This window comes from Pelodiscus sinensis, chromosome 6, assembly GCF_049634645.1.
Source record: "Pelodiscus sinensis isolate JC-2024 chromosome 6, ASM4963464v1, whole genome shotgun sequence".
NCBI lineage: Eukaryota > Metazoa > Chordata > Testudines > Trionychidae > Pelodiscus > Pelodiscus sinensis.
The window spans coordinates 60,983,643-61,002,341 of record NC_134716.1 but is presented as its reverse complement, the minus strand read 5'-3'; the positions used below and the strand labels follow the sequence as shown (position 1 = coordinate 61,002,341).

At 40.4% G+C, this 18,699-nt stretch overlaps 1 protein-coding gene across 11 annotated transcripts in view; it reads left to right on the top strand.

Annotated features, from left to right (window-relative positions):
• The window catches only part of APC (APC regulator of Wnt signaling pathway), a 182,925-nt gene that overhangs the window by 124,475 nt on the left and 39,751 nt on the right, over positions 1-18,699 (top strand). For all 11 annotated transcript variants that reach the window (XM_075932018.1, XM_075932014.1, XM_075932016.1 and 8 more), the window contains one exon: positions 14,217-14,321. In XM_075932018.1, the coding sequence (XP_075788133.1) occupies positions 14,217-14,321 (105 nt within the window). The remainder of the gene's footprint in view (positions 1-14,216; positions 14,322-18,699) is intronic.

Here is an 18,699-nt window from a genome sequence, read left to right as displayed (position 1 = left end):
GGTGTATTTTAGGTGGCACTGAGTGTTAACTGCCCCCAGCCTCACCCTTGTTGCCAAGGCTTAGCCACTTCTGGGAGCATGGCACTGGCCCACACACGCACCTTGCCCAGGAACCCGGCAATTCTGTCAGCCCCCTGCATACAGCAATGAATCTGAATTTTTCCAGACCACTACAGTAATTACTCGTTTAACACATGCCCGCTTAACACGTTTTTGCGATAGTACGATTTTTTTTTAGGGAACGTTTTTTGAATAACACTGCCGTCCCCAAAATAACACGAAAAAAATCAAGTGGCGGACTACTTTGTGCAGCGGCATAAATTGTGAAAACAGCAGTAATACAGTAGACTTCTGATAATCTGGCGTACCAGGAGGTACTATAAGGCGGCTGTGACGGGTCTGCTGGGACCCGCATTGCATCCAGTGAGGGGTGGGTCGGCGGGGAATGGCGCGGCGAACCGGAAACCCTCCACCACTTTGTAGGGAGGCCAGGGGAGCCCCGCGCAGCTGCTGGTAACAGGCCGGCTGAGGAAACACAGCTGCTGGCATGCAAGCAGGGGCAGAGGAGAGAGGGTGAGGCGTCCGTTCCCCGCCGACCTCTTCTCCCCCCCCTCACGGGATGCAGTGCACGGGTCCTGGCAGACCCGTCACAGGGGCATACTCCCAACCCGATCCCCCTTCCCTTCCCTTCTCTTCCCTTCCCTTCCCTTCCCCAGAGCCAAACATCTCCCTGCCCTGCAGTAACCCAGTTCCCTTTCTCTCCCAACCTTATGTGCCAGTCCCAAATCAGCTGCCTGTGCTCAGTGGCCAGCTGCTACCAAGTTCAGGCTGGAGCCGTGAGCGTACATGCGGCTCACAGCAGCCCGGCCGAGAGAGCGGCTGACCAGAGCACTTCCGGATTCCAATTGATGCCAGACAACTGGATGCTGGACAGTTGGAGTTTTATTGTACAGTACATTGTCTAATGTTGATGTTGACAACTCAGCACCAACAGAAAATTGACTTCAACGCCATCACTTGAAATGCAACCCTAACCTTTTCCATTATTTTCAATGGGAAAATTGACACCGCATAACACGTTTTCGCATAGCACGATCATTTTCTGAAATGTATCTACCGTGTTAAATGATGAATTACTGCCTACCCCTTTCAGAAGTCTAGTTTGTGTTGAATACGCCAAGTTTCACCTCACTTAAAAATAGTTGGTTACAAACTCAGATCTAAAAATAGAAAAGTGTCACAGCACACTGACGGGGAAAAATTGCTTGCTTTCTCATTTTACCACATAATTATAAAATAAATCAATTGGAATATAAATATTGTACTTACATTTCAGTATATAGTATATACAGAAGTATAAGTCACTGTAATTGTAAATTTTTAGTTTGTACTGACCTCGCTAGTGCTTTTTATGTAGCCTGTTGTATTGAAAATTAGGGAAATACCTAGAAGAGTTGATGTGCCCTTTGGAAGACATCCGCGTATCCCCAGGGGTAAATGTACCTCTGGTTGGGAATCTCTGACATAGAGAACAACCACCTCCTTCTGCTACTACTTATTTAGCTCAAATGCTAGAGATTTCTGCTTTAAAAGTCTTGGGTTCCAACTCCACTGATGACCCATGTGGTGGAGTAGTAGGTTCCCTTTGATGGAACTTCTCTTTTCTCAGCTGAATGTTGAGGTTGAGTAGTTAGAAGAAGCCAGAATGGTACCTGTACAAGCTTAATTCCCGTCTTCTTCCTGTGTATAAATATTATAATGCTGTTTTAATTAGTTCTTTACTATTTGTTCTACAGGACCCCTGCCTTCTTTAGCACACTAGATGGACAGAGAATGAGGTTAGGGAGTTGTAAGAAGAGAGGATTTTCTTTGAGCATGTAAGGCACAGAATGATGTTCCATGTTCTGCCATAGACTTTCCATGTTATGTTTTTGGGCAAGACTACCAGAATGCAAACAGGCAAGGGCAATGAATTAAAGTTGCAAAGCAACCTTAATTTTGTCATTTCCTAGCTCTTGCATGGTTGGCCTTGCAAATTGAAAAGCTAATAGCTTGAGAATTCTCAATATTGAATTATGGTTTCTTTCCTCTTCTTTTGTTGCTTTGACATTGGCTTGAACCACTGATTCCTTCGATATAATGTAAAATATATCTTTTATTTACTGTTAATTAACCTTGTCTTAGGCAAGGAGGAAACAATACAGCAGCATTGCCGTAATGGAAGTCAGTTCAGATATGCATAGAGAACAGAAGAGCTTATGTAAACTAAAAACAGGTTTGGTTTGGTTTGGTTTGGTTTTTTTAAACAGCACCATAAATCTTTAATTTGTTTGAAATGTCTGGTTCTTTCTATTATACAACTTCACTGTTTTTGTTATATTTTTATATTTATTTATACTGGCATTCATGCTAAAATTCGACACTCTCCGCAGGGGGCTGAACAAAGACCCCAACTACCTTACCCATTACAAAGATAGCTTCCCCAATTATCACCTCCAATACCATTAACTCACAGACATCTACCCTTCCCCACCTCTAATATCATTAACTCACAGGCATTTACCTCCCTTCCCCCTCCGCCCCCGCATCCTCCTTCTGTTCTGAAATGTGATTTGTCCTTTTCATAGGTGTTCGCTTTTTTTAATTGTATCTTTGGTATATATGGTTGTGACTATTTTCTTCCACTACTTGATCTGAGGAAGTGGGTCTGGCCCACGAAAGCTTATCATCTAATAAACCATCTTGTTAGTCTTTAAAGTGCTACATAGTCCTGTATTTTGTTTCAGCTACACCAGACTAACACGGCTACATTTCTATCACTATTTCACTGTTTTTGGTGTGACTTTTGTTTTAAACCTTTCTTTCAACTAGGTGTTACTCTTGTTGTGTGATGCTTTAGAGAGGTGTTTCCCCCCTCCCCCCACTTTGGGTATGGAAAAAATCATTGCAATTCATTTTTATTTCAAGTGGAAAATTAGTTTACAGTCCCTCACACTACCATCTTCCATGTCACAAATGATACTACTTTTCTAATAAGATGCTTACTAGTGATGGGAGGGAAATTCAGAAATTACCTTTCTTTTCCTGTCTTTTTTTAATTAGAAAACCATATTCCTTGCTGCACCAATTTTCAGAATGTTGTGTTGAACAAAATGAGCGAGCTTTATTTTAAAGATCCAATTTTTACAGTAAATTTATGTCTGAAAATCTGTTCTTAACTCTGTCAGGGGATCAATGACAGTGGGAGAGTAATCAGTAGAACTGTTCCTCAGATGACTGAAATACAGTTTGTGTATGCATCCAAAAATGCTTTAATCCAAAGGGAGACCACAGTCAGTTAATGTTACCTTGATAGCTTGTAGGGTTAAAGCCTTGGATAACTGAGGCTTAAATGATTTTTTTTCTGAAAATGTGAATGCAGCACACAAGCACATTCACTGCAATCTTATCTGCAATTGTCAGAGCTGAAAGCTCCCGCAGCAGGCCAAGTAGGCTGTTCAACAGGCAGGCCTAGTCCCTGCACCTACTGTGGTCCCCTTCCAGAAGGCTTCTGGCATGCAACAACGCCTCCATAATATCCACTTGCCAGTAACAGCTCATCTCCAGCTCTGTGGGGATGCTACTGGAGAGCAGCATGTGTGGGAGAACAAGGCTGGAACAGGAAGTTATTCCAAGAGGGTAGACATATAAGTCACAGCTGGATCATCAGTTGAGGATCTGCAGAGCTGGGGCACAGGCATAGTATGGAAACCCTGGCGTAGTATTTCAGACACTGGAGAACTAAAAAGGACATGGAAGGGGAAAGAGAGGGGAGTCTTTGCCGACAGACTAAGGAATGTCACTAGTTGAGGGAGATGATATCTTGCTCTCAAGTATTATAGCCCCCTTACCAGAGCTGGTGTAAGGCAGTGTGAACATGGAAATATTACACACATTTAGCTATGTAGGCACTATGGGTTCACTTGATCCAGAACAGCCAACTTCTGTACCAACCGGTTGATATGTTTTACGTAATTAAGGCCTCCCCGTGTTCTGCTGGAGAATTTTAGTACATTATGTAATAACCCCCCATTAGAGACCCTACTAGCACTTGGACACAATTACAGAATTAAGGACTATTTTTATCTTAAGTTATCTTGCCAGAGAGTATTTGGAGATGCTTTAATATACAAATAGGTCATAGAAGCATATTTACATCAATGCAGCTTCAGAATGGAGTGATTTTTTGGGGGGACAAGAAATATATGTGACTAACTAGTAGTGATGAGAATGCCAGCAACAATAAAATCATTATTGTATTTACTGAAAGTTATAAAATGTTAAGCTCTTTGGAACATATTATGTTGGGTTTTTTTTACAGTGCCTATTATAGTGGGGCCCAATTTTGTAGTGGTCTTTGGATGCTACATTATAAATAAGCAATGATTTGCTCCATTGATTTAGATTGACATCTTTTTTATAAACGAGGCACCTATCTTTGGAATCTAGGACCAATAGATACTAGTAGCATAGGATGTTTTGGTATAATAACATTATATATATATATATATATATATATATATATATATATATATATATATATATATATATATATATATATATATGTAAAAACCTGAACGAGACCTACAGAGTAGAAAATTTCTGTCCAAAAGGTTAAAGTTTGGCAAAGTTTTATAAGCAACTGAAAATGGGGTCTTATAATGAAAAATGTCTGAAAACTTTATACACAAAGATGGTGCTTCCCACTCTGCCTTTAAGACTCATGATTTATATATAAATTCATTCTATGGAATGAAATGTTTATGCTGAATTTAGGACCCATCCACCTAATATGTTTGCAGTACATCTTTAAGTGAGGGCACCTCAAAATATAAGCAGTTTTGGCTGACAGCTCCAAAAATAGATATTTTTTTTAGAAAGCCATTTTGCTGTAACTGACTGCCTTAGCTATTTTACTTTATTGTTTTAATTTACTTTTCAGGTACAAGCACTGCCAACATAATATTCATAATGTATAGTAGAAGTGTATTTTCATTGGATAATATCAATTCCTGTAGACAAAAGATAAAAGGATTTATTTAACATAGATTAATTTCGTCAAGATTTAAACTCTCTTGTGCAGTCAGAGTAATTACAGCTGTTACGGATTTGGCAGGCTAGCATTTTTTCTTTGTGATTCAGCAACAGCAAAATTCAGCTTCATTTGTTTTATTCTAGTGATTGGACCCTATTTTTCTGTTCATCCAGCACCCTTTGTTTTATATTTCTATTCTATTTCGTATCTGTGGAATTACTGAAAAACATTTTATCCTTTTGGTATCTTCAGAATGGGGGTGTATCTGTAGTGTTTAACATTCAAAAAAAGTGATGTAACATTCATTTATGTCCAGAAAAACTATCATTTGCAGTGAACAGAGGATTATCTTTGCAAATGATTAGTCACTTGTTTAAAATTAGAGCTATTGCTAGCTTTCATTCAATTCTGTGAACTAAACAGGAAGTCAAATACAAATTGCTACATAAAAGTACCTGCCATTTGCTACCCTGACAGAAAGTATCAAGTTTTCTAGAAGCTTTTAAACTTCACAAAGTAGCAAGTGATGTCTCTGGGCTCGTCTAACTTAGTGCACAGCAAGGTGGGACATAAATCTGTCATGCACCTTCAACCATGTACAATAAGTTCCATAGTGTGCTATGATCAATCCCATTTGGAAACAAGGGTAGATCAAAATACACTAGGGCACTTCTGGCCTGTGGCAGGTTTCCTGCACACAGCTGTTGCACAACATGAACTCTAGCTTGCCATGCACTGTTTGTTTAGACAAACCCTCTTTTAATTTAATAAAAAAGGACTATGGAATTTTGTTTTCAGGCACCAAAACAGACTATTGATTTTGTCAGTATTAAACTTTAGAAATCTGTCAACCTAAGAAGTGAAACATAGTAGAAAAATCAAAGTGCCCCATATCCTTATAATTTTAGTCCCTACTGAAGGCACTCTGCTCATTGACGATAAAAGTTCTACTATTGGAACAGATTGAAGGAAGGAAGGTAGGGAGAGAGATGTGAGTAGTTGACTACTTGCTCCCTCCCTTGCTGCCTCTGTATAAGGCTGCTCTGTAAGCAGAGGCTGCTCTGGCAGCTTCCCCTAGCTGCGGGGGTGTTTAATTTATAATGCAGAGCCGCAGTGGTCTGGAACCTACCCCTGCAATTTAAATGTAGTAGGAGCTGGGCTAGCTCTTGGACCAGCGCAAGCCAAGACAGAGTGCCATCCCTTATCGACTAATTGTGACAAATTGTATTGAGTACATGATTAGTCAGTTGTCCGCCTCCTAACATCCTTAGTGTGTATTTCTGCCCATCCAATGCCCTGTCATTTAGTGGAACATTCCCTAACCTGCAAGCCCGGATGGTATGAATTTCTTCTTTGGGGAGTGTCTCTGTGGGCGATGCACTGTAGGTGTCCCGTGCCGGCGTCCTCACAGCGTGATGTCAGCTGCTGCGCACGTCACGTCTGCCACCCCGCCCTCCCGGCTCCGGCGCGTCGGCTGGGGTCCTGTTCTGACCCCGCCCCTGACTCTCAGCTGAGCAGCGGCGGCAGTGGTGCAGGGACCGCATGCCGCTCGCACTTCCTGGGCTGCCCCCAGGAGCGTGAGTGCGACCACGGGGTCAGTGCAGGGCGGGTCTGCCTCTGCGGGGTGGAGGCGGCCTGCCTTGTCACAGCCAGGAATCTGCAACTCAAACTTCTAATGACGGGGAAGATGGTGAGACCAGCGTTGGAATGGGTATCACAAGCCTTTTCACCCCAAATGTCTCCCACAGCAGTTTTGGACCAGGGGACAATGGTATCTTGGGAACCTCCAGCTAAGAAGACATCAAAGAGGAAGTATACATCCTCTCTTATCTTAGAAAGGCCTACAAAAAAGGTATCCTCTCAACAGAAGCCTTCCTTGACACTGATGGCACAGGCTTAAGGGGATAAGCAGGTTCCAACCTGACTCCTATTCAGGAGTTGTAATTGAGAGGCACAACACTCTCAGTTGAGAGTGGATTGCATCTGAGTACAATCAGGTTTCCACGTCAACATTTTCAGTCACTAGTTCTGTTGGCTCAAGCCATTATCAATAGACCCACAGTGTCAGCCAGACAATGCTTTCAGTTGCTCAGCTACATGTCAGCTGCAACATACATGGTCCCATATGCCCAGTTACACATGTGCTGTGTTCAGGCATGGCTCTGCGCCGGTTTTCAGCCGCACAAGCACTATCTGCACAAGCTCCCGAGACCTTCAAAAAGGGTAAAAGAATCCCTACATTGGAGGTTGCAGCTTGACAACTTTTGCAAGGGAGTGCCATTCCAGTTCACCCCTTCCTCCGTCACAATAACCACAGACGTTTTCTTAGAAAGATGGGGTGCATACCTGGACAAACACAACGTTCAGGGAAGATGATCTCCAACAGAATCAACACTCCCCATCAGTATTCTAGAGTGGTCAGACAAACATGGAAATATTTCCTCCCTTTGATTCACAGTGAATCAGTAAGAATACTTACAAACCACACAGCTTGCATATTTTATATAAACCGACAAGCAGGAGCCAGAGCTTGCCATCTTTGCAAAGAAGCCACGGCTCTGTGGCACTGGTGCATCACATGAGCATTCTGGCAGTCTATCTCCCAGAAAAGCAAAATGTGACGGCAGACCATGACAGCTGAAACTTTCGTCAGAAATACGAGTGAGAAATCCACCCACAAATCTTGCATACTGTATTCCAGAAGTGGGACTTCCCAGACATAAACTTGTTCACAAAGAATTCCCTAGGTGATGCCCTGTTATTCACCTGGGTGGACAGATTAGCATGTGCTTTTCTACCTATACCACTACTCAACAAAATCATCAAAAAAGTGAAGCAGGACAGGGCCCTAGTCATATTAGTAGCACCGGTATGGCCCAAGCAAACCTGGTTTCCTTACCAGTCACAGATATCCATTGCTCTACCACTTCATTTTCCACAAGTCTCAAACCTCTTGTCACAGGATGAGGGCCATATTCTCCACCCAGACATCCAGAGGTTACACCTCAAAGCCTAGCTCTTTCAAGGCTGATCAAATCCAACTTTGCCTACTCAGAAGAGGTCTGATACTTAATCATGAACAGTCACAAGTTGACTACCAGGAAAACCTATGCTCAAAAATGGCAATGTTTCATTCTTTACAATTCACTATCACTTCACTCAGCACCTCTACTGAGAGTGCTAGACTACCTCCTTCCTTGAAGAAGCAGAGCCTCTCAAACTCCTTAGTTGAAGTTGGTACTTAGCAGCAACTTCAAGCTAGCATTTCCAGATAGAGGAACACACACTCTTTAGGTAGTCGATGGGGCTTGCAGGGAGCTGACTTAGCATGTCTTCTCCCTTCGGCTGCCAGCCCTGACTGAGCTGAGCTGCTCCCTTTTATAGTAGTGCAGCCAGAACGTGCCCCTTAAGATACAGGGGTGTGTGGCCACCTCCTGCTCTCAGGACTGAGTTAACCCCCTCCTGCTCAGTGTGGGGGGGAATACGCCCTGTTACACCTCCCTATCTAGAGTTCCATCTCCAGCCGTTGGGAATTTTTGCTATTGGGAGTCGCAATAGCTATTTTGCTATTGGCAGTCATATCAGACCATCCTCACCAAAAACATAACCAGCTCAGTATTCAAATTAGTTAAGATTTTTGTCCCCACTCCTTCCCTTGGAAGGCTATTCTAGAACTTCACTCTAATGGTTGGAAACCTTTGATTAATTTTGAGCCTAAATGTATTGATCGTACCCCGGTATTTATTATTCTGTATCTATAGAAAATAATCATATCTCCCCTCAACCTCCTTTATGTTAGACTAAACAAGACAAGCTTCTTGAGTCTCCTTTCATATGGTAGGGTTTCCATTCCTTGAATAGTTATAGTAGTCCTTCTCTGCACCTTTATCAGTCTGCATTCATCTTTCTTAAACATGGGTGTCTAGAATCGCACATAGTGTTCCAGGTGTGGTTTTAGCAGTGCCTTTTATGATTGTATTAACACTTTCATGTCCATACTGTAAATACCTTACCTTATGCATCCTGGACTGCATTAGCCTTTTTTCATAGCCACATCACATTGGTGGTTCATAGTCATCGTGTGATCAAGCAATACACTCAGGTCTTCCTCTTCCAATTTATAAGTCTCCAGTAGCAAACATTCTTGTTGTTGTTAGTCCCTAAATGCATGACTTTGCGCTGTTAAATTTCATCCCGTTTCCATTTCTCTAGTTTACAAGGTCATCCAGATTTTGTATGATATTCCAGTCCCCCTCTGTTTCAGCAATACTGTCCAATTTTGTGTCATCTGCAGATTTTGTTAGGATACACCCACTTTTTGTGCCAAGTTAATAATAAAAACATTAAATAAGACCAAGACCAAGACCAATCTGAGGAACTTCACTTGTAAGCACCCTCAAACCATTCACTGTGACCAATTGTATTCTCCACTTTAACCAGTTCCTTATCTATCTTTCAGTGCTCATATTAATCCACAACTTCTCCAATTTAACTAATAATTTCTCATGTGGAACTGTACCAAATGTCTTACTGAACTCCAGATAGATTAAGTCATCCGCATTTCCTTTGTTTTAGAAAATCAGTTATCTTCTCAGGAACATGAGTTTGTCTAGCATGATCTATCTTTTGTAAAACCATGCTGTGTTTCATCCCAATTACCATTTACCACTATATCCTTAGCTACTTTCTCTTTCAAAGTTTGTTCCAAGACCTTGCATACAACTGAGATCAAACAAATAATCCTGCACTTTCCTGAATTACCTTTTTTTCCCTTTCTTAAAAATAGGAACTGTATTATCAATTCTCCAATTATAGGGTATGACCTCCAAGTTTACAGATTCATTAAATCCTTGCTATTGAGCTTGCAATTTCATGTGCCATTTTCTTTATTATCCTTGGATGGAGATTATCCAAGCCCCCCTATTGAGTCCCATTTTGAGTTTGACTTCCACCTCAGATGTGGTAATTTCTACCTTCACATCATTGCCTTTAGTTACTCTGTTCTACCCCTAAACTCTTCATTGATCTAATTAAAAACTGAGGCAAAGTTTTTGTTTAGGTGTTGGGCCATGCCTAAATAATCTTTAATCTCCATCCAATCCTCACTGGCTAGCTGTCCCACTTCTTTCCTTGTTTTCTTTTTGTAAATATATCTATCTATAAAACCTTTTACTACTGGTTTTATTTTCCTTTGTAAAATTCAACTCTGGTTAGGTTTTGGCAGCTCTCACTTTCTTTTTACACTTTCTTATTTCCAAAACATAACTTTCCTTGCTAATCTCTCCCATCTTCCCTCCCTTGTAGGTGGTCTGCTCTCTCTTAATCACTTCTTTGAGATGCTTGCTCATCTTCATCCAGTTTAAAGCCCATCCCTATGATTTTTTTCTGGAATGCAGACTTCAGATAGCATCTGCAACTTTGACTTGAAAGTAACTTGAAAGTAATTTCAAGCTTCTTCCACATTCACATTCTTGAGTTCTTTAGTCCAGTAATTCTCACAATTTTTTAAACTTAGTTCCTTGAACATCCTGATCATCCAGCGGCCCTACTTACTTTCTGGTAGACTTTCTGTTTTTGATGTACTTAAAAAAGTTTTGCTATTAGTTTTTGTCTCATTTGATAGTGGCTTTTCAAATTCTCTTTTGGCCTGCCTAATTATACATGACTTGCCAGAATTTATGATGCCTTCTCTTTTCCTCAGTAGGATTTGGCTCAGTTTTTAAAGGATGTCTTTTTGCCTCTAACCAGAACTATCCCATCCATAGGATGGTTCAGGGTGGCTGTCCCAGGCCTTGGACTTTGCGAGTACATGCCGTGACTGCCCCAACTGTCCTATGGAAGGGACAGTCCCTCATATTGAAGTTAGCTTGAGGATTTCCTGGAGGGCTGGTAACTGGCCATAGGGGTTGGGACAAACAGGAGTGGGAAGAGGCAGGGTTGGGGCTTGAGGGAAGAGGTGGGAAAGGGTAGGCTGGGGGGGAGGGGCATGTCCTCGAGTGGAGGTGGGGGGTTGTCCCTGGCCCTAGACCTGCCTAGGTACAGCCTTGCTTCTAATCACCACTTTTACTCTGCTGTTTAGGTCCTTTTTACTGTTGTTTTTACCATGCTCTGTTTTAGACAGTACTACAGGAACTATTTCTTTCTCTGTATTTCTACAGTGCCTAGCAGAATGGGACCCCAGTCTTGGTTGGATTCGTGATTGGCTATTATACTGGGTGCCAGAATTATTTTACTTGCTATAAACTGGAGAGATTGTGATGCTCGCTCGCTCGCTCGCATGCTCTCACAAACACACACAGGTGGTCAGGAGAAGTTCAGGAATCAGATTAAAATGATTAATCATTTTTTCATGATTTTTGGAGGTTGACTTCTGATTTTTTTTTTCATTGTTTGGGGATGATAATACTGATTTTAACCCAGGAACAGCCTCCAATGGTCACATGTAAAATGGCTACTCATAGGCTTTAGTAGCTTCTTCTTTCCAAATTTTAAGGGTCTGCTTCCAAAAACAAAAGGTATGCCATAAGAGAGAGAATCTACTGTGGGAAGATCAATGGTAACAGTCATAGAAAGGAGAAGGTCCAACAGAAAGTTGGTTTCCTGTTTGGTTTGTTTTTGGTTTTGTTTTGTTTTAAATTGCAGTGAGCCAGGTGGAAGACAGTTGGGTTTTGCAGACTTGACAGCCTGAGCTGTGTGTAAACTACATCCTTTTTCTCGAAAAAGGGATGCAAATTAGACACTTTGAAATTGCAAATTAAGCTGGGATTTAAATTTCCTGCACTTCATTTGCATAATGGTGGCCGCGGGGGGGGGGGGGGTTCCGAAAGAAAAACGGCTGGTAGGATGGGGATCAATCAAAAATAAAACCCTTTTTCAAAAGATCCTGTACTCCTCATTTTTTCAGGAGTGCAGGAACTTTTGAAAAAGAGTTTTATTTTTATGTAAATATACTTGGATTTCTGTTGTATCTTCCTAAAATATACTGTCCCAGAGAACTTTGAGGTTCTTATCATAAGAAAACTAATTCTGGTATAGAACCTTGTGGGCAAGGAGGGTGGAGGTTAAATGCCTTTGTTTCTCCTAGACATTTCATCTTCTGTCTTTAAACTATGTGCATTTCATTTTTAATCATTATTCCTAATCATTTTCTTTCTTTTATATAATTATTTTAATTGCTATTTTCTAACTGAACACAGTATTCTAGGTATGATTTCACTAGTGTTTTATAAGGATTTGTCTGTGTAATGCTTAGCCCACACCAAAGGGCTGTAGAAATTTTAGTCCACATTAGTGTGTCACAAACTAAGTGGTTCATATGGATCCTGCTGTTGTACACTGAAAGTTCTCTACTGAACATTAAGTGTGTAACAGCGCTGTAAATTTATTTTGGAATACAGTAATTAGGTTCAACATGAGCATATTATTAAAACTTTGTCCACATGAAGATGAATACAATTGTATTGCTCACATTATTAAAAAATGTGGAAAGATTTCTTTAGTATTTAATAAATATACTGTATGCAACATGCTTTAAGGAACTTTTAGTATGCACCAGCAGGGTTCTTGCAAATCAGTTAATTTGTGACACTCTAATGTGGACTAAAATGTACAGCCGACTGGTGCAAATTAAAGCAACATGTAGACAGGCCCATTGAGGAACTAAGGTCACATGTGGGTTAGTTTTTATATTTTTGACCACTGTTTTACAGAAAAGCTATAGAACAATTTGAATAAGTTCAAAGAAGAGAAATACGTTCATGCAAAATGTTGAGACATTTCCATATGATCTACTGGACAGTGATAGTCTCATAAGGGAAACAGTGCATAAGAACATAAGTATGAAAATATTGGATCAGACCTAAGGTACATGTAGCCCAGTATTGTCTCTTCTGACAGTGGCCAATGCCAGGTGCCCCAAAGGGAATGAATAGAAGTAATCAAGTGATCCATGCCCTGTCACTCATTCCCACCTTTTGACAAACCAACTAAGAAAACCATTCCTACCCATGCCATTGACAGGACATCCTCCATTAACTTATCTAGCTCTTTTTTGAATCCTGTTATATCTTGGCCTTCACAACATCTCTGGTAAGGAGTTCCACAGGTCAGCACTTCAGTGGACTGGAAATCTATCAACTATGTATATTTTAAAGGAATGAAAGGAGTTTTTTGGGTGATACCAGAGTGCATAACTAAGAGTAACAGCATGAAAACAAGAAAACTGAGGTTTCATATTGAAAACAGTACTGTGGAACAATCCTGCATTGGCAGGGAGATAAATGTCCATAATTTCTACTTCTAAACTCTAGCTAGTGTGAAGAACATTTACACTTGCTGATATTTAAAGGCTTAATCATTTCTAACCAATTGGTGGATAACAAAAAGCATTTTATATAGTGTTCTAATATTTTATTTTGCTTAATGTATTCAAAGAGCTATATGTACAATTCTGATTTTGATGATCATGTTATGATCACTTTGAATGGTAATGACAAAAATCTAGTTTTCATTCAGTTAAACAGGGAAGGATTTTACTTCCATACAGAACTGAAATATCTGTTCACCAGGTTTTCTGTATTAATTGTATTTATTTTGGTATATAATAATTAGATTTGGTTTGAGCATATTGTTAAAGCTTTGTTCACTTGTGTGGCTCACATTACCAATAAAATGTGGAAAGATTCCTCTAATATGATATAAATACACTACATGTGTATCATTCTATTCACCCAGAAAGCATTTGAATTTGTTGTGAGGCTTTATAATAATGTGATGGTGCTAAGCTTAGTCTCTAGTGAATGCACAGATTGTGTGACATTGCAGAGGAGACAGTTGTTTGCTCCAATTCTGTTAAATTTCTGATAGTGATGTGAGCACAGCTGGTGGAGGATGGTGTTTCTGTGTCTCACAGCAAATCCTTTGTCTTACAGAGCTATAATCCTCAGAGGACATACTTCACTTTCATCTTGCAATTTTGCTAAGACAGTCAGTCTCAGCTGCTAATTATTGAGGCTAGAGGTTATGAAATACAAAGCACAGTTCATTGGAGCTACGACATTGATGCATTCACAGCTTAGAAAGCTTTGACTGATAAAGTGTACTCCATTTTTATATGTTATCCCATAAACTCTTACATTAACAGAGGGCACCTCAAAGCAAGCATGATGCAGGCTCACATGAAGCAGAGAGGCAGAATGAAGGTCAAGGAGCAGCAGAAATTAGCATGGCAACTGCTGGTAGTGGTCAGGTAACGTAAATATTTTATTTTATAACATTTTTAAATATAAAATGTGTCATTTTATGAGTGTGATCTGGAAATTCTGCTGTAGCTATTTAATTGTGCATCAGTGGATTTCTTCAGATGTATTAATTCTGAAAAGGCTGACATTTTTCTTTATGTCCATTGGGAGGGAAGAAAGCTGTTACAAAGGATATTTTAATTAAATGAAATTTAAATATTCCATAACAAGAATCTGTTTTCTTTTGTTTAAAATGGTTACACGGATACATTTAAGCAGGGATAAGCAAGTAGTTTGTAGACACAAATATTGTGTTCCTATTTGTATCTATTTGTGTTATGATTTAATGATGGAATTTATTCAAAAGAATTCCAGTTCAGAAATGGTCACTGAAGCACCACTATTGAAAAAAATTCAGTGACAAGTTTCTCATCACAAATAATGACAAATATTATTGTAATTACAAATAATTCCTGTTTCTTAGTTAAATGCATTACATAAACCTTTAGAACCAGACATCTCATCAGAAATAATCTCCTGCATGTGCGCTAAAGGGTGATGTACATGATCATTTCACATTGTCCATTGCTATTTTTTAACACTGAAATATATTACTGGGTGAAATGTAGTTTTAAACTAAATTATTTACATACACATTTCTTTAATATTTATCAAGAATATGTATTAAGAATTTAATATTTTGTTTATTTTAATGTGCTGTTATACCACTTGCTTCATTATCTCCAAGTGTTGCTCAGGCTTTCATTTTAGTAATTCAGATTCTCATAACCTCAAACAATACGACAGCGCAATTCATATGTAAGCTTTTCTGTTGGTTATTTAGTGTTTGTGGATTAATTTCAATCCCCTTTAAAGCATCTCACACAATGATTTTTTAGAAGGATTATGTCTACAGTATGGCTAAAATATTTCATTAGATTAAACATTAAACACGGTCCCTAATTTTTCTATTAAGATATATTTGATCACAGTTTGGAACCCAATTCTCTTTGCTACATCTGAGCATTTGCCTGAGGCTCCTACTTTAATCCAGATGACAGCATTATTCTAAAGGAGAAAAAATAGTTCAGCAATGCTTTTTAGCTGAAAGCATAATGTATTTAAATAATTCATGCATTGTGGCCACATGTTCTTTCTCATGTGAATGGGAAGTTATTTTGGACAAGAGAGATTTTTTGGAGGGGGAGGAAAAGAGCGTGTGTCTTGTATCCAGGAATAATCATATCAGTGAAGAAATAGCTCTTTGAAGTTTAGGACATAACATTTGAACATTTTTGAGTTAATATCAAGCTACAGAGGAAAATACTGTGAGACATAAGGGGATTATTTACTTTTAGTGCAAGGACAGAGAAAGGAGGCTTAATGGATTGGGCACTAGTGTTTTATTTCTGGGAACCCAGATCAATCCACCTTGTATCCTTGAGCAATGAGGATTAAATAGAGTGCAAAAAAATCAACCTAATTGTTTGGGGCTAGCTAGTTTTGCAGTAAGATGAGCAATGTGAATTGAAGGTTTGCCCATTGGGAACAGTCTTTTTCGGGACTCAACCATTTTCTCTTCTGTACCACCTAACATACTCTGCTCTGCTGTTATGCTGACAGCAAAATGAACTTTACTAAAATTTTAGTTGTGTAAGCTGTCTGAAAGATTTTAATGAATTTTGCTGCTTTATTAGTAAACTACTTCAAAATACAGGAAAACAATATAAAGGAAGAAAAAATAAAGCACAGATGAGACAAGAACAAGGGCCTGAAAGAATATAAGATTAAAAGGAAGGAAGGAGAACAAAAAGGAAAATTGTAGGGGAAGATACTACACAAGAACAGAATTGAAGCAAGGGTGGGTGGAAGCATAGCACAGGCGAGTACTAAGAATCGGGGAGAGAAGAGAATCAGCACAAGAAGCATGTAAGTTATCAATTTTGCTCACTTGCCAGTTTGTCAGACCAATTGCTACATACTTTTGGTGGTAGTGATTTCAGTTCAGTCTTTAATGCACCGGTAATAAAGGTAATTAAGTTTGATTTGGGCTTCTTGGCAGCCTCAGAGTAGAAGAGGCCCAATGACTCAGCATGTTAACTATCTCTAAGCTATGAAGAAAATAGCCAGTCCTGGTCAGGATTCATAAAATTGTTGGGACAGAATAGAAAAATGTGTGTTTTATGTGCTATATAAATGTCTACACCATAATGGTTCTTAATATCTAGTGTTCCCAATTTGCCACTCCCTTATCTTCTTAGGTAGAATGCACATATTACAATTAATCAACAATATAACAAAACTGCTATAATTATACCAGTATAATTGCCCATATAGACACTTATTCCACAATAATAAGAATGACTTTTTTCTCACTTAGTTTATGTTGCTTTGGCCACTCTTATTTCAGTGTAACTGAAAAGATTTCTAGTGTAGACAAGCCCCTACTGAAACTTTTTTTAGTCAGTTCCCCATTCATATTCAAAGTTCTTTCATGTTTGAATGGCAGATGTTACAGGGGAGTGGTGGTCTGGGCATGAAGGGTTGTGGGAGCACTTACTTTCTTCCTGCGTGCTGCTCCCAAGCTCCAATGGGAACAGCCGGGAAAGCCTCTAGGAAGCATGTCCATGCGCTGCTGTACTTGCAGCCTGGGGAGGAAGAGGAGGAGGGCAACAGCATGCAGCCGCTTTGGACTCTGGCTTCTTCCCCACGAGCCAGATCCGGCGGGGAGGCTCAGGCACTCCCCCCCTTTTTCCCCCGCAGGAAGCCAGTACTGGTGCTCCAATCTTGCGGGGGGCCATGAGGCTGGAGCACTAGTGTGAGCCCATTACTGGGTGGAGGATGGGGGCTGTGCTTGAGCTGCGAAAGAGCCATATCCGGCTGCCTAGTGAGCCATAGGCTGCTGACCCCTGATACAAAGTGAATGAAATAGTTTGAAAATTATTTAATTTTAAAATCAAGCTAATAATTTTATAAATATATTTTTATTTTTTGCACCATCAGTTGCAGCATAGGGGTCACCTTGCCAGCCAGTCAGATTCAGAGCAGCTGAGCACCATAGCTCTCCTTAATGCCAGCAGAGTTGTGGGTGCTCAACACCTCTGAATATCTTTGTTGTATAAATAAGAATTTAGGTAAATAACATTAGTCACTTATTTTTGAAAATTTTGTCCTAAGATCTTATTCAAGAACCTCTAACTCATTCTCTATTTCTAATATGAATCCTCTTTTAAAACCTGCATATTAAAATAAACTACATTTAAAACATTTTACATTACTCTGGTATAGACTGTTAAATGTGACTTAACCTGGACAAATAACATGTTTCTTGTGGAGGAGCAGGGGATCTAGGATTCCACCACGTTTAAGGTTTTGGGGTGTGGGGTTTTTTTTCTCAAAATGTTACGGCTCTTTAACTACAAATCTTTATTATAACAGTCAGTTGATTCTAAATTTAAGTTTTAGATAACTAAAGGGTAGCATTAGTTAGATGAACAGTATACTATTATGGTTATGGTATTAGGCTGTATGATTTCACTTACAGACCTTACAGCAGTATAGGTATACTGCCACAGCTGCGCCACTCCTATAAAGCCACTCTGTGTTGATGGGGGGAGAGCTCTCCCACCAGCATAATTAAACTACCCCCTAAGAGCAGTGGTGTCTATGTTGGTGGAAAAGCATCTCCCATTAACATAGCATTGTTCTCACCAGTGCTTTTGTTGGTGAAACTTCTGTCGGCCAGGGATGTGGGTTTTTTCCTACTCCTGACCAACAAAAGTGCTAGTATAGACAAACCTTAAGTATCTATCTCAGTACAGGCAGTCCCCGGGTTACGTCAATCCGACTTACATCGGATCCCTAGTTACAAACGGGGGGGGGGAGAGCGCAGCTAGTGCGGGGTGCCTCTCCCACTGTCGCCGCCTCCGGCGGCACGGGGGGTACTTCCCCCCAGCAGACCAGGGAGACGCGGAGCGGCTTTTCTCGCTGCGGAGGACGCGCCGCCTGACATACTGTAGTTAATTTCACTATGAAACAAGACACCAGCCAAAAGGGGGCACTCCAGAGCGGAAAAATTAATTTCCTAGGGAACAGCAGGAGCAGCAGGCAGTGAGACCCATTGTGTTAGAGTTCCCACCTTGGGAACAACAGCTCTTTCCCTCTTTAGCACTAGAGCTGCAAGTATCTTGTTAGCGTCACGTGAAATTAACAAGTCCCTTCCAGCCTGGCAGACGTGAAGCTGAAAAATTACCCAGTGGTGTGGGTGGGCAAGAATGGGGAGGAGCAGGACAGAAGGGAAGAGGGGATAAGCCCCAACCCCACACCCTGGCTGGAACGGAGCAGGGTAAGCCCCGAGGGAATGGGTCTGGTTGCAAAGTGGGTGAG